At 45.9% G+C, this 15155-nt stretch overlaps 1 protein-coding gene across 10 annotated transcripts in view; it reads right to left on the bottom strand.

Annotated features, from left to right (window-relative positions):
* LOC143284679 (plasma membrane calcium-transporting ATPase 2-like) overlaps positions 1-15155 on the bottom strand; it is a 201138-nt gene that overhangs the window by 79684 nt on the left and 106299 nt on the right. For 8 of the 10 annotated variants that reach the window (XM_076591600.1, XM_076591599.1, XM_076591601.1 and 5 more), the window contains 2 exons: positions 4820-5009; positions 1067-1252 (listed from right to left, as the gene is read on the bottom strand). In XM_076591600.1, the coding sequence (XP_076447715.1) occupies positions 1067-1252; positions 4820-4985 (352 nt within the window). In that variant the 5' untranslated portion in view covers positions 4986-5009. Of the gene's footprint in view, positions 1-1066; positions 1253-4819; positions 5010-7793; positions 8012-8105; positions 8127-15155 lie in introns of those variants that run through there. The other 2 variants (XM_076591606.1, XM_076591605.1) reach the window with 2 other exon arrangements.

Here is a 15155-nt window from a genome sequence, read left to right as displayed (position 1 = left end):
GTGAGTGTACACGTGTCAGGAGAGCTCTGTGCACATGCGTGTATGTGTGTGTGTGTGTATGTGTATGTGTGTGTGTGTGTGTGTAGAAGATGTGGTATGTGTGTGTATGCATGTCTGTACTGTGGGAGCAACGGAATATTGGAACGTGCGGGTGTGCATATATATATATATTTGTATATATGTGTGGGTGGGGCATATGGGTGTATGTGTGCGTGCTTGTGTAAGTAAGTGTGTGAGTGTGTGTGTGTGTGTGTGTGTGTTGTGTGTGTGTGTGTGTGTGTGTGTGTGTGTGTGTGTGTGTGCCATGGAAGCTGCGATACGTAGCCTGGGAATGAGTGTGTGGAGGAGAGGGGGTGGGGTGTGTGGGGTGGGGAGGGAGGCACAGGGTAATTTGGGAGATTGTGTGTGTGTGTGTGTGTGTGTGTGTGTGTGTGTGTGTGTGTGTGTGTGTGTGTCGGGGCTTGTGTGCGTTTATGTGTATTTGTTTGCGCTTTCATATCTGTGAAACTGCATGTTTGTTGCAAATCTTCTATGCATGTGTGTGTGTGTATATGTGTATGTGTGAATGTGTGTCTGCATGTTTTACATTTATTTGCTTATTTATCATAATTGTCATTTTATCTTATTTTTATTCATTGTTATAATTAATATTATCTTTTTTCTCAAAGCCTGACTAAACGCGTTGGGTTACACTGCTGGTCAGGCATATGCTTGGCGTATATGGATTTGTCCAAACACGGTGATGCCTTCTTGAGTTACTGATACTGATACTTCAATGCAAATAACAGACACACATACGCCCACACGCAGACACACTCACACTCACCACATGTACACACACACACAGACATATACTCACACATGCACTCACACACCTCTTTTGAAAACTATTAATACCACTAAAATCACCAATGGCTCTAAAAGACACAGTGTCAAAAAGAGAAATCATATTCATTTCTCAACCGCATGCCACTTTTCCTTTTGATTCCCCCCCCCCCCCCCCCGAAGACGTTTAGTCTTTCCCAACACACTGGCAAATCACAAGAAAACCCAGCAGCCATCTCACCTTCCTCTTCCCCCTTGTAGAAGGACAGGCCCAGGGAGATGATGGCGGCGAAGATGAGGATGATGAGGGTGACGTCCTGCAGGGCCTCCCACACCAGACGCAGGAAGGACTTGGGGGGCTTCGGGGGGATGACGTTGGTACCATAGGCTTGCGAGCGCTCCGCTCGTCCCAGGTCGCCCACCAAGCCTGCAACACACACACAGGACGTCATCTGTAGCAAGCAAGGGGCTCATCGTTCACCGGTGCAACACGCCTCTTGCTCAGCTGTGCTTTCTGAATCGAGGAGGAGTCAAAGTGTTTGGACCGATCCATAAGCTACACCACATCTGCTATGTGGACTGGTCCATAAGCTACACCACATCTGCTATGTGGACTGGTCCATAAGCTACACCACATCTGCTATGTGGACTGGTCTATAAACTACACCACGTCTGCTTTGTGGACTGGTCCATAAGCTACACCACATCTGCTTTGTGGATCGGTCCATAAGCTACACCACATCTGCTATGTGGACCGATCCATAAGCTACACATCTGCTATGTGGACCGATCCATAAGCTACACATCTGCTATGTGGACCGATCCATAAGCTGCACATCTGCTATGTGGATTGATCCATAAGCTACACCATGTCTGCTTTGTGGATCGGTCCATAAGCTGCACATCTGCTATGTGGATTGATCCATAAGCTACACCACATCTGCTATGTGGACCGATCCATAAGCTACACCACATCTGCTATGTGGACTGGTCCATAAGCTACACCACATCTGCTATGTGGACCGATCCATAAGCTACACATCTGCTATGTGGACCGATCCATAAGCTACACCACATCTGCTATGTGGACTGATCCATAAGCTACACCACATCTGCTATGTGGACCGATCCATAAGCTACACATCTGCTATGTGGACCGATCCATAAGCTACACATCTGCTATGTGGACTGATCCATAAGCTACACCACATCTGCTATGTGGACCGATCCATAAGCTACACCACATCTGCTATGTGGACCGATCCATAAGCTACACCACATCTGCTATGTGGACTGATCCATAAGCTACACCACATCTGCTATGTGGACCGATCCATAAGCTACACCACATCTGCTATGTGGACTGATCCATAAGCTACACCACATCTGCTATGTGGACCGATCCATAAGCTACACATCTGCTATGTGGACCGATCCATAAGCTACACATCTGCTATGTGGACTGATCCATAAGCTACACATCTGCTATGTGGACCGATCCATAAGCTACACCACATCTGCTTTGTGGATCGGTCCATAAGCTACACCACATCTGCTATGTGGACCGATCCATAAGCTACACATCTGCTATGTGGACTGATCCATAAGCTACACCATGTCCGCTTTGTAGACTGGTCCATAAGCTACACCACATCTGCTATGTGGACTGGTCTATAAACTACACCACATCTGCTTTAAAGACTGGTCCATAAGCTACACCACATCTTGTTGATGCATCACTACTAGGTCACTATTCCAAAAAGTAATAGTAACAACAATAATAATATAACAATGATTATTGCCAACAACAACAATAATCAATACTAACTGAAAAACAACAACAAAAGTTATACCTTCTAAGTAATAATAACAGACCTGTTTACCCCCAAGCAGATACAAGTGAAGCTTGGATGGGCAAAAAGTGTAGTTTCAGAGTAGCAAAGTGTAGCATTTTTTTTACTGAACAATTTTTACCGCCACAATTGACACAAATATTATATTATCATTGTTATCAAAAAGAAAAAAAAAAGAGTGGTTTTCTTGTATTTAATTAGTATTGATGAATATCTCAGACTGGTAGATGAAGGGAACAGGCAATTGTTAGTGTTGATGTTCATCCCAAAACAGGCATTTATACAAGTCAAAAGCACACACACTTGTATAGTAGTAACCAGAGTCACTTCAATGCTTTCAAGGTGGAGGAGACTTCCAATCCAACTTGGTTGTGATCAGATGGGCAATAAACAGTATGAAGAACTGAACTTGATTTGTCCACTGGGCTACAACACCAGGATTCTAACTGACCGACTGAAGAACTTAAGGAAATATCATAAACTAAACTTGTGTAGTCCAGTGGGCTATAAACATGATTCCAATTGACTGAAGAAGTTGACGAAAGTCCATAAACTTATGTAGTCCTATAAATATGATTCCAATTGACTGACTGACTGAAGAACTAGGAAAATCCATAAACTTAACTTGTATTGTCCACTCGGCTTGAGATGAATGTTCTCGAACAAAAATTATCATAAATAAAACAAGAAATTTACATCACCAGTCATTTTCTTCTTCTTCTTCTTCTGTGTTCGTGGGCTGCAACTCCCAAGTTCACTCATATGCACACGAGTGGGCTTTTTACGTGTATGACCGTTTTTACCCCCACCATGTAGGCAGCCATACTCTGTTTTCAGGGGTGTGCATGCTGGGTATGTTCTTGTTTCCATAACCCACCGAACGCTGACATGGATTACAGGATCTTTAACGTGTGTATTTGATCTTCTGCTTGCATATACACACGAAGGGGGTTCAGGCACTAGCAGGTCTGCACATATGTTGGCCTGGGAGATCGTAAAAATCTCCACCCTTCACCCACCAGGCGCCGTCGCCGTGATTCGAACCCGGGACCCTCAGATTGACAGTCCAACGCTTTAACCACTTGGCTATTGCGCCCATCGACTTCCAATCCAACTTGGTTGTGATCAGATGGGCAATAAACAGGATGAAGAATTTCAATATATATCCATGAACTCAACATGATTAGTCCACTGGGCTACAAACAACAGGGTTCTTATTGACCGACTGAAGAACTTAAGGAAATACCATAAACTAAACTTGTGTAGTCCAGTGGGCTATAAACATGATTCCAACTGACTGAAGAAGTTGACGAAAGTCCATAAACTTATGTAGTCCTATAAATATGATTCCAATTGACTGACTGACTGAAGAACTTGGAAAATCCATGAACTAAACTTGTATTGTCCACTGGGATTGAGATGAATGTTCTCGAACAAAAAATATCATAAATAAAACAAGAAATTTACATCACCAGTCATTGAATATTACTAATACTATGTTTCCATTTCAACTTTATTTGAATCCACAATCAGCCGGCAGATCTTTGCTTCACCCCTTGTGACGTCCTGCTCCATTGTGTTTTTCTTTTCAACTGTTTGGGGCTGAAAGAATGAAGCCATGGATTTAAACTTTCCAATGGCTTTCTCACTGTCCGCATGTGTCTTGGTATCGCAGTGCCAAGTACAATCAACCAACCCGCCATGCTTACAAAAGAAGTCAGTTCAGCATATCGAACATAAAACACTGTATGGTCCCTTCTTTGACATCACCAAACAAGAGTATTTCTGGTGATAGGCACCGATAAAGTTTTGCTCCACCTTCTTTTTTTTTCTTGCAATCCGACTCCAATGTTTTCATAATCTGATTATTCATCTGTTTCGTGCTGTCGTTTTTTGTCTGCTGTTTTGGATGGTGAAAGAGATACAAGTTCAGTTATCAATTGTGCTTGTACCTAGGCATGCTATTGCTTCAAGCACTTATGATGAGAACACCTGCGGGCGGCGATGGAGAATAAAACAAAGAAACGCAATCCCATGGGCTGAAAAAATGTGTGCTACCTGTTCTAGAGAAAAAACAACAACAATTACCAACTACAACAATAATCAATACTAATTTAAAATTTTTTTTTCTAAAGCTGTACCTTCTGTGGGGGAGGTCTTGAGCTTCTTGCACATCTCGAGGACGCCACCGTACTTGGTGTTGATGAGGTTGAGGGCCTCTGAGCCGCGGTGCTCCATCAGCTCCCGCAGCTCCTGAAGGGTCAGGCCGAACTGGGCGCCCCCCTGCCCCTCCATGGCTGCTGTCATTGTACCTCCCGCCTACCTCACTCTCTGCAACACACACACACACACACAGACATTAATGGCCGCTGTAATGGTACCTCCTGCCTACCTCACTCTCTGCAACACACACACACACACACAGACATTAATGGCCGCTGTAATGGTACCTCCTGCCTACCTTACTCTCCGCAACACACACACACACACACACATTAGTCCAACACAGAAGCTGCAAGATTCACAACATTCACATTTGGATGAGTGACTGATTTTTGCAATGCCTCCATGAACGCTGTCATAATACCTCCCGCCTACCTCACTCTCTGCAACACACACACACACACACACAAACATTACTCCAAGATAGAAGCTGCACGATTCATCACATTCACATCTGGATGGGAGTGACTGATTTTTTTAATGCCTCCAAGGTTGCTACCATAATACCACTCAGCTACCTCACTCTCTGCAACACACACACACATACACACAAACCATCACATGCAGTGTGTGTGTGTGTGTGTGAAAGGGAGTGTAAGACAAAGAGAAAGACAGTAAGCAATCCTACTATACACCCAAAAGCAGTAAATGTGCTATTAATAAACACAAAACAGGAAGCATCATCGGATATTGAGCAAGGCTCTTAACCCCATTATCTACACTACAACCCAGAGCACAGCCAGCCAGCCAGACAAGGCTGACTGGCCATGCAGAAGAGTGGCTGGCAGCTGGACTCGCACTCCACACAGTGTAGAAAAGCCCAGTCGAGTTGGCCCTCTTTCTTTTTCCTGACTCTTTGCTATGACTAGAATATACTGGAACAATGGATGCAATATAATGTATACACATGCACAGTACATACACACACACACACACACACACACACACACATGAATAGCCCATTGAGTCTGAGCAATGCCCTGGAGTCCAACTTTGTTTTAACATTAAAAAACTGTTTAAAACAGTTTCCGTGTTCCTACATATACATGCATAAACTGCGAGCAATGCGGAGGAGGAATTTTGTTTAATGTCCTGTTACACATATCAGTGACTGAAGACATTTTGTTAAAGTATTTATGAATACATTTGAGTATTATCGGTTAGAAGGGGTGGGAGATGTGAACGGAGGGTTGGGGGAAACTGGGCAAATGAGGGTGAAATGAGGGTGAAATGCTCTGGTGTCAAACTGTTTAAAAAACAACAATCCCCCACCTGTTTAAAACAGTTTCCACGTTGCTAATCCTACATACATATGCATAAACTGCAAGTGACGTGAACAAACTCAGTCCTACAGTATTTCCAGCTGTGTCCACACATGTATATATCAATATGCAGTAAAAAACAGTTCAGAATATTTCATACGTTTTTCTCCCCATTAATGTGACAGGGAAGCCTGCTGAGGCTGTAAACTTCCTGCGGTTGAATGGGATGGTCACACACACACACACACAAACACACACTCCATCATCACAAATTAACGGAATGATAGAGCACACACACACACACACAAACTCCATCATCACAAATTAACGGAATGATAGAGCACACACACACACACACACAAACACACACTCCATCATCACAAGTTAAGGGAATGATAGAGGAAGTATAATGCTACCACTGTGGAGAACATTGAAAAGATGCTGGCTGTGTGCTCTATGTGGCTTGATGTGAGCCCCCCCCCCCCCCCCCCCACCCCAATCATGTTGTGGAAAGTCTACAGTTGCCAGTTTATTATTTACTGGAGTTCTTTCTTCATAATACTTACTGTTATTATTTCAGACTGCATGCAGTTCACGAATGACAAGGTATACATGAACAAAATGGTATTCCGCATCTGTGTGAGAAGCACGACTACTGAGTCTTTCTTTTTTCTTTTGTCCTTCATCTGTTTAAGAATTTATTTTATCACGCCTCCACCACCCCCCTCGTTTTCTTCCGTCCACGGGTAAAGCGATGCGAAGGGAGGCAACTCGTGTGATTTTTTTTTGTTTTGGCCCCTGTCAAAAGGAATCGAAAGTGGTCAAAACAAACCGACTTCCCTTGATGGACTCGGTGGTTGATGAAGTTTTTGTCAAAAAAAGAAGAAAAAACAAGTGCGGCTTGACAGAAGAAGAGCGGTGAATGGCTGCATAGCGTTCGTTTCCTTGGGAATTGCCGCGAGGGGGGGGAACTAAGGGCGGTGGGATTCGAGACCACGCACACTGACACACTGACAGTTACTGATCGACACTGACACAAACATGACTGGGCAGAGCTGAGATCGTCGTCTTCATGCAGGTTGAAGATCCCCGACTGAAAACGTATCTTGACTATTGTTTGGTTGTTGTTGTTGTTGCTGCTGCTATCGTTATACTGACCCTAAGTGTGTTTACTTTCACTGAAAGTACTGGTAGCGCCATGACTGACTAGAAAAGAGTGTCAAACATTGAAAGAATCCTTACGGTCAAACATGAAGCAGTGAAAACCGTTTACATGTGTTCAAACTTGTACCAGTTGGTGAAATGATAAGACGGTCAGTTTGAATCAAACAATTTTGGGAGCAGCATCTTCATCCCCCCCCCCCCCCCCCCCCCCCCCCCCGGATCCCTCCTCACAGACCCCGGCACCACCTTCTCCCCCACTCCTTCTTCAGTTACTACTTCTTTTCTTCTCCTTTCGTCTTTCTGTCTTTTCAAAGCCTTCTTCGTCTGTCCGGCGTCTTTTCTTCTTCCACGTCAGTACAATTCTCTCTCCCTCCTTCACACACACACACACACATACTGACACACACACACTCATTCACTGACTCACTCACTCACACACACATCACAATAATAATCATATGCAAACCTTGTCAAGAAACGCAACCACTTCTCAGGAACACACGTCAACCCACACAACACGAAGCCTTCCGTCAGCGAATGACTGACCACTGAGACTGGCACGTCTTTCGAAAGTTTTGTCAGTCCTAGTTTTTCTTCCCTTCGCCGCGAACACAAACACACACACATACACACAGGCTTCACGAACTTTGCACGCTGCTCGCAAACCTACCGGTAAGTAGACGAATTTACACAGAGAGAGAGAGAGAGAGCGAGCAACTGAGCCTTCTCCCCAACTTCAAACTGTCACATGGCAAGCCCGCAGGGGAGGCCAGCTTACCTCATCAGCGCAACGATGGAAACGGGAAAAACGTCACACACAGGCAGCAGGAAACCGTCACTTCGGCAGTTTACCGCACTCAGACACAATCTGGGGAGATGAGTGATTAATTAAACCGCGCGGTCAGTTGACTCTCACAAGACACATTGCCTGTCTGTCTGTCTGACTCGACGTGCTGCGTGTGTGCGTACGCTGGTTTCATTCTCGTCGGTACATTCATGTGACTTCGTGTGAGCTGCTGAAGTCACTTGACTTTGCCGAGAATAACTCTCTCCCCGCGACTCACTCTATCTCTTTCACCGCCCACACCCTGAGTTACGTCAGCACGACCGCGTGCTCATTGTGTGTGTCGACGTCACTGATGTATAAGTCAAGACTGACACTGCCCAGCTTTCCCCATTGTAAAATGCCTTCACTTTTGGAAACAGAGAGCCACAGGGAGAAAATGGTTGACTGAAGTAATGGGAGTTACACACACGACACAGAGATTACACACATCAGGAGACGCACACAGCTGGAGAATTCAGATGGGCCTGACAGAGAAGAAAGACGAGGAAGAAGAGAGAGAGAGAGAGAGAGAGAGAGGGGGAGACAGAGAGTGAGAGAGAGACAGAGAGAGTGAGAGAGAGACAGAGAGAGAGAGAGACAAAGAGAGACAGAGACAGGGGTGGGGGCGGGGGTGGGGGTGGGGTGGGGGGGGGGGGGGTCACACAATTAATCAGAGCCACAGTTTTTTTGCCGTGGTGATTATGCAGACAAATGACTGCTAATGGAACACTCTCTACACAGACACATACAGAACTGCTGCCTGTCACGGCGGGTTGGCGGGCCGGTCATTAGCAGCACTTTCATGGCTGCTTAGGAACACCCTGACTATGTACTGCTCTGTATGTATGTATATATGTATGTATGTATGTATGAAACACACCGAAAAGAAAAAGAAAACACACAAACACACCACACATACAAGCAGACACAAAACACGCACGCACGCACACACACACACACACACACACGCGCGCGCACACACACACACACGCACACTCCAGATCATGTCCTGCAACCTCCACAACTTGCTGAACCCATCACACCCACTACACGTACGGACCGGACCCACTAACCCACTGCCAAGAAAGCCACGAGCTGCTTTCTCAACAGTCGCTGACGGTCAACCACCCGTCCGAACTTTCCCGTTTCCTGGAAGGAATCCCTTGTAGCACTGAACAACAGACCCGATCTCTAACCTAATCACTATTTGTGAAGGTCCCAGAACTGGTCACGAGCCAAACTTCATAATTGATTTCATGTAGTTTAACAGGTTAATTTGAAAACGAAACGAAACATGTGGAACGAAAGAAAGTGTGTGTGTTCATTTAGTTTAACGTCTTTTCACTGTAAGTGATATTAGACGAGCGTATGAAAAAAATCGAGTGGGAGGAGGTGGAGGGGGGGGGGGGGGGGGATTACTGTGTACGCATGCGAGTAAGTGAAAGTGTGTGTGCGTGTGCGTGTGTGTTACATATAGAAAATGATTGATTTAAGTTTTGTTAAAAAAAAACACACACACCCAAAAAACAAAAAAAATTATGTGTGTGTGTGTGTGTGTGTTTAGGGGGCAGGTTGGGAATAGGGCGAAAAGAGAATGGTATGCAAATAAGGCTTTGTATTAAGAGATATCGTGTGTAAATGAATGCAAGGAAATTTGCTGCCCGCGCTTTGGCCAAGGTAACGAGAGAAAGGGTAAAGAATGTGTGGGTGGGTGAGAGTAAGGTTGGGGGTGCGAGTCCTAGTGGGTGGGAGTAGAGAGAGAGAGAGAGAGAGAGAGGGAGAGAGGTAGGGGCTGGAGAGGGGTTGGCGGGGGTCGTGTGTGTGTGTGTGTGTGTGTGTGTGTGTGTGTGTGTGTGTGTGTGTGTATCAGCAAGCTCTCTTACAGCCTGAATATGATGGAGAAAAAAAAAGTTGTGATTAACGCCAATTAGTATCGCCAAGGGCTTGAAGGTCAACTTCATCATGCTCACTGCAGCAATGTTGTAGTCGGCATGAACCCAACTATGGCAACCGAAAATTAGTGTTGTCGGCTTGCATTTGATTGCAGCAAGCAGTTTGTTAAGTGACTGATTAATACCGTAAACGAGCACATACAACGCCATCAACCACTGCCATTACTGTGTGGCGTTGTGTTACTTTCTGTCACAACAGATTTCTCTGTGTGAAATTCGGCTGCTCTTCCCGAGAAGAGCACAGCGCTGCCTCCACACACACACACACACACAAATTCCTTTTCTTCTGTCTGTAATTGTATTTGTTTTTCAACATGAAGTGGATTTTTCTACATGATTTTGTCAGGGACAAACCTTTTTTTTCTTCTTTTTAAAAAAATTTCCGTGGGTTCCTTTACGAGCCTCGAGTACATTTTGCACACGGGACCTCGGTTTTTATCGTCTGATCCGGCGAATGACTAGCATCCAAGCCACCAATCAAGGTCCAATGGAGAGAGAGAAAGAAAGAGAGAGAGGGAGAGAGGAGGGGGGGAAAGACAGAGAGAGAGACAGAAAGAAAGAGAGACAGAGAGGGAGAGAGAGGTGGGGGTGGTATAAAAATCGCAGTCCGTGTATAGGACTCGAACTCGCTGACCCGTACAGTCATACAAATTACCACGAGGCCACCGCTCCACCTCAAGTTCACTGGTTCAGGAACGTGGAAGAGCTTCGTTTTCCATGACAGACAGACAGACAGACTGACAGGGTGGATCCCATCTACGCTCTAACTGATAACTGATAAATGATTTAAACACAACAACAACAAAAACACAAACACACACACATACACACAAAAAAAACAACCTCTGAGTGCGACTATTTCTCTTCCCTGAAAGAGTGGAGTCGAGGGAACAGTGCGGCGGAAGACGCCATTTTTTTTTTTTTTTTTTTTTCAGTCTGCGTTGGTGGGCTACAAGCGCGGTTTCACATGCAATACCGTTCTGACCATACGGTTTAGGCAATAATCAATCATACTCCGTTTTCGGGATAGGAGTGAGGGTGGGGAGGAAGCGTGCTGGGTATCTTGGTGTTTCCATAACCCCCCTGAACACTGAACTGGATATCAGGATCTTTGAAGAGCAGTATTTGATGTTCTGCATGTGTGTACACACGACGGGAGTTCATGCACCGGCATGTCTGCAAATATTTTATGTTGACCTGGGAGATCGGGAAAATCTCCACCGGGATTCCAGTCCTGAAACGCCAATCTCAAATAAAAATTATTTAATGTTCCCCGCGGATTCTTAAACACCGCTCATCCTTGGTCTATGATGTGCGAGTGCAGGATACCGGTCATAATATGAATGCTTACAATTAACAACTCGTCACCATACTCACAACTCAATGGTAACACATCACTAATCATTACTGTAACCTGCGCCACATTCTGATATCACATTTTGTCTCGAACACACACACACACACATACACACACAGAAGCGATCTGATTTACTATGATCGTGCACGACACGCGAACTCAAAACAAACAAACAAAAAACAACAACAAAAAACCAAACAACAACAACAACACACGCACACACAGAGTGAAAAAGAAGTTAAATTTAAACAAGAAAAGAAAAGAAAAGAAAAGAAACACACACATAAATAAAAACCCATGCAACTAACGAAACACTTTCAGTAAACAGATTGTTTTCATAAAGTGAGAAATTTACATACCTACGAAAACAGCATCAACGTACACAAGAAACTAAACACTGACATTAGCTTTAGCCACACGACTACTTGGTACACTAAACCCTGACCATCACAGACAACAGCTTTAGCCACACGACTACTTGGTACACTAAACCCTGACCATCACAGACAACAGCTTTAGCCACACGACTACTTGGTACACTAAACCCTGACCATCACAGACAACAGCTTTAGCCACACGACTACTTGGTACACTAAACCCTGACCACCACAGACAACAGCTTTAGCCACACGACTACTTGGTACACTAAACCCTGACCATCACAGACAACATTTTAGCCACACGACTACTTGGTACACTAAACCCTGACCAACACAGACAACATTTTAGCCACACGACTACTTGGTACACTAAACCCTGACCATCACAGACAACAGCTTTAGCCACACGACTACTTGGTACACTAAACCCTGACCATCACAGACAACATATGTTGCTGACTGCACCCTGAAACGTCTTCAGTAGCAAACCACGAACAGTGGGGTTCAGTCATACTGTCAGTGCTATGTTGTATATATATATATATATATATATATACAACACACTGTGACATACACGGCCTGAACAGTAACACAGACACCACCAACAGTCCCTGTCCAGGAAGCAGCAATAAAAATCAGCTGGCTTCAAAAGAAATCCAAGACCCCAAACCCTAAACAACTTGACCCTTAAAGGCCCGTTGCCAACATGGCGTTTAACTCCACTTCAAAAGGTAACCAGATCACTCTAAACGGTTTGGTGAGTTAACACCAGCTGTGACCCGCCACTGGCTCCAAGGGTCCCTAATTGTCATCTAGGCTCTATCCAGCGGGTGATAACCCAAAGCCAGTCGTGTGCTTTTAATGAACAACAGCTGATCCCGCGAGCTCACAAACCAACTTGCCGTTGTTGGCACAAGGCCACAATTTGTCTGTAGCTGCGCCCTCCACTTTCCTTGGCAAGTCAATAAAAACAGCAGTCAACAAAAACAACAACAACAAAAACAACAAAAACAAAATAAACAAACAAACAAAAAACCCCAAACAAACAAAAAAACCCAACCAAACAAACAAAACAAAAAAAACACTTCTGCTTCAATGGCTGCAGGAAAATAACATTTGGTTTCCCCAGTTGTCAGAAAAAGAACACCTTTGCTTGCCTAGCTGTCAAAACAAGAACCTAGATGTCAAAAACCAGCCAAAAGGATATTTTGAATATCATAGATCTCTCTCTCTCTCTCTCGTGTACGTGCGCACGTGTATATTATCTATTTCTCAATTTGTCTGTGTGTGTGTGTGTGTGTGTGTGTGTGTGTGTGTGTAAGTGCGCGCGCGCGCGTGTGTGTGTGTGTGCGCGCGCGCGTTCGTGTGAGTTGGCTCTCACGCGCACAAGCGTTCTTCGCTAGCGCTCACGTGTGTGCGTACATGCTGGCATTTTAGCGCTTACGCGAGCGAGCCTGTGCGCACGCACATCTGTTGGGGGCGTGTTCTGGGACTCAAACAGCCCCATTCTCCAACAGGCTGAAGAGGGGTTTACGAGAAAAAAACGTATAAAACCCACGCTAGCAACAGCTTCAGCAACATCACACATCTTTACATTCTCATCGAAACGTCCATCAAAACAAGTTTTTTTGTTGTTTTTTTCCCCTTTTCTTTCTTCATCTCCCCTCCCAAACAACCCGTGTGTGTGTGTGTGTGTGTGTGTGTGTGTGTGTTTGTGTGTGTGCGCGCGCGCGTGTGTGTTGTTTGTGTGCGCGCGCATGTGTGTGTGTTTAATCAGCACTTAAAGCACTGATAGTATCGACAGGTGCAACGATTTCACACGTCGTTCTGTTGACATACATCAAGGCTGTCTCTCCCCGGCCCCACCTCCCCGCCCAAGATAAGCGCTCTGCCATGCCCCACACCTCAGCCTGGCAGCAGCATGTGCGTGCGCGCGTGTGTGCGCGCGTGCGTGTGTGAGTGAGTGTGTGTGTGTGAGTGTGTTTGTGAGTGTGTGAGCGAGAGTGAGTGAGTGTGCTTGTGTGTGTGTGTGTGTGTGTGTCTGTCTATGTGTGCGTGTGCGTGAGCGCGCGCGCGTGCGAGTTTGTGTGTGTGTGCGCGCGCGCGTGTGTACGTGTGTATGTGAGAGAGAGAGAGAGAGTGTGTGTGTGTGTGAGTAGGCGTGCGTGCGTTCGTGTGTGTGTGAGTGTGTGTGTGTCAGTATCAAGTAGAGTTCCAGCAGCTGACAGGCAGGCAGACAAGACAGAAAGCTCCTTCCCCCTTCCCCCCACCCCCCTTCCGCCCCGTGTCGGCCGTTACACATGTGCTCGTAAATCCCAAATCCCGCGGTCAGGTGACGTACGTGGCCGATGAGATCACAGGCGAAGCGGCGCTTTATCAGAGCGAAACACCTCATTAAAAACCAGCAGGCTGAAGCCTCACTTACTTGATAACTTACAACCGTACACTCCTCCGTCCGCCCCCATGGCCAGGCGAAGTCCGACCCACACTGACTCCCGCATACAGGCGAAGCGAAGGGGTTAAGTGGACACATCGCTATAACAAGTGTGGAGGGAAAGCAACAACAACAACAACAAAACTTCGATCGCATGTTGTGTTGTGTGGGACACTGAGCGCGAGAGAAGAGAATAGGGAGTGGGTGGATGTGTAGTGGGGGGGGGGCAGCTGGGACTTGGACTGAGAGAGAGAGAAAGAGAGAGAGGAGGGGGACAAGGAAGGGACAGAGAGAGAGAGAGGAGGGGGCAAGGGGTGACAGAGAGAGAGAGGAGGGGGCAAGGGGGGACAGAGAGAGAGAGGGGGGGGCAAGGGGGGCAGAGAGAGAGGGGGGGGGGGCAAGGGGGCACAGAGAGAGAGAGAGAGAGAGAGAGGAGGGGTGCAGGGGGGGGGGGCAGAGAGAGAGAGAGAGGGAGGGAGAGAGAGAGAGAGAGAAAGAGAGAGGAGGGCAAGGGGGACGCACACACACACACACACACACACACAGACTCTGAAATGGTTTGTTGGTGTAAGCAAAGTATGCTGACATCAGTACGTGAAAAGAAGGCATCCTCCCTTAAATAATTACATTCACGCCATCCACACCCATTTCCTCTATATATTTTATAAAGGGTGAGCTAGTACCCATGTGCGCATATCCACGCGCGCAGGCGCGCGCTCACATTTTTTTTAAACGCCCGCGCCACTTGCGCAAGCTAATCACTCCGGTTTATACAATAAAAATAAGAGAGAGAGAGAGAGAGAGAGAGAGAGAGAGAGTGGCACACACACACACACATTCACGTTTTCTAACAACTGGTGTGCATCTCATGTTCCCCAA

The sequence above is a fragment of the Babylonia areolata genome, chromosome 8 (genome assembly GCF_041734735.1).
Source record: "Babylonia areolata isolate BAREFJ2019XMU chromosome 8, ASM4173473v1, whole genome shotgun sequence".
Classification (NCBI taxonomy): domain Eukaryota; kingdom Metazoa; phylum Mollusca; class Gastropoda; order Neogastropoda; family Buccinidae; genus Babylonia; species Babylonia areolata.
Note: the sequence above shows the minus strand (reverse complement) of the source record. Positions and strands in the feature narration are given on the sequence as shown.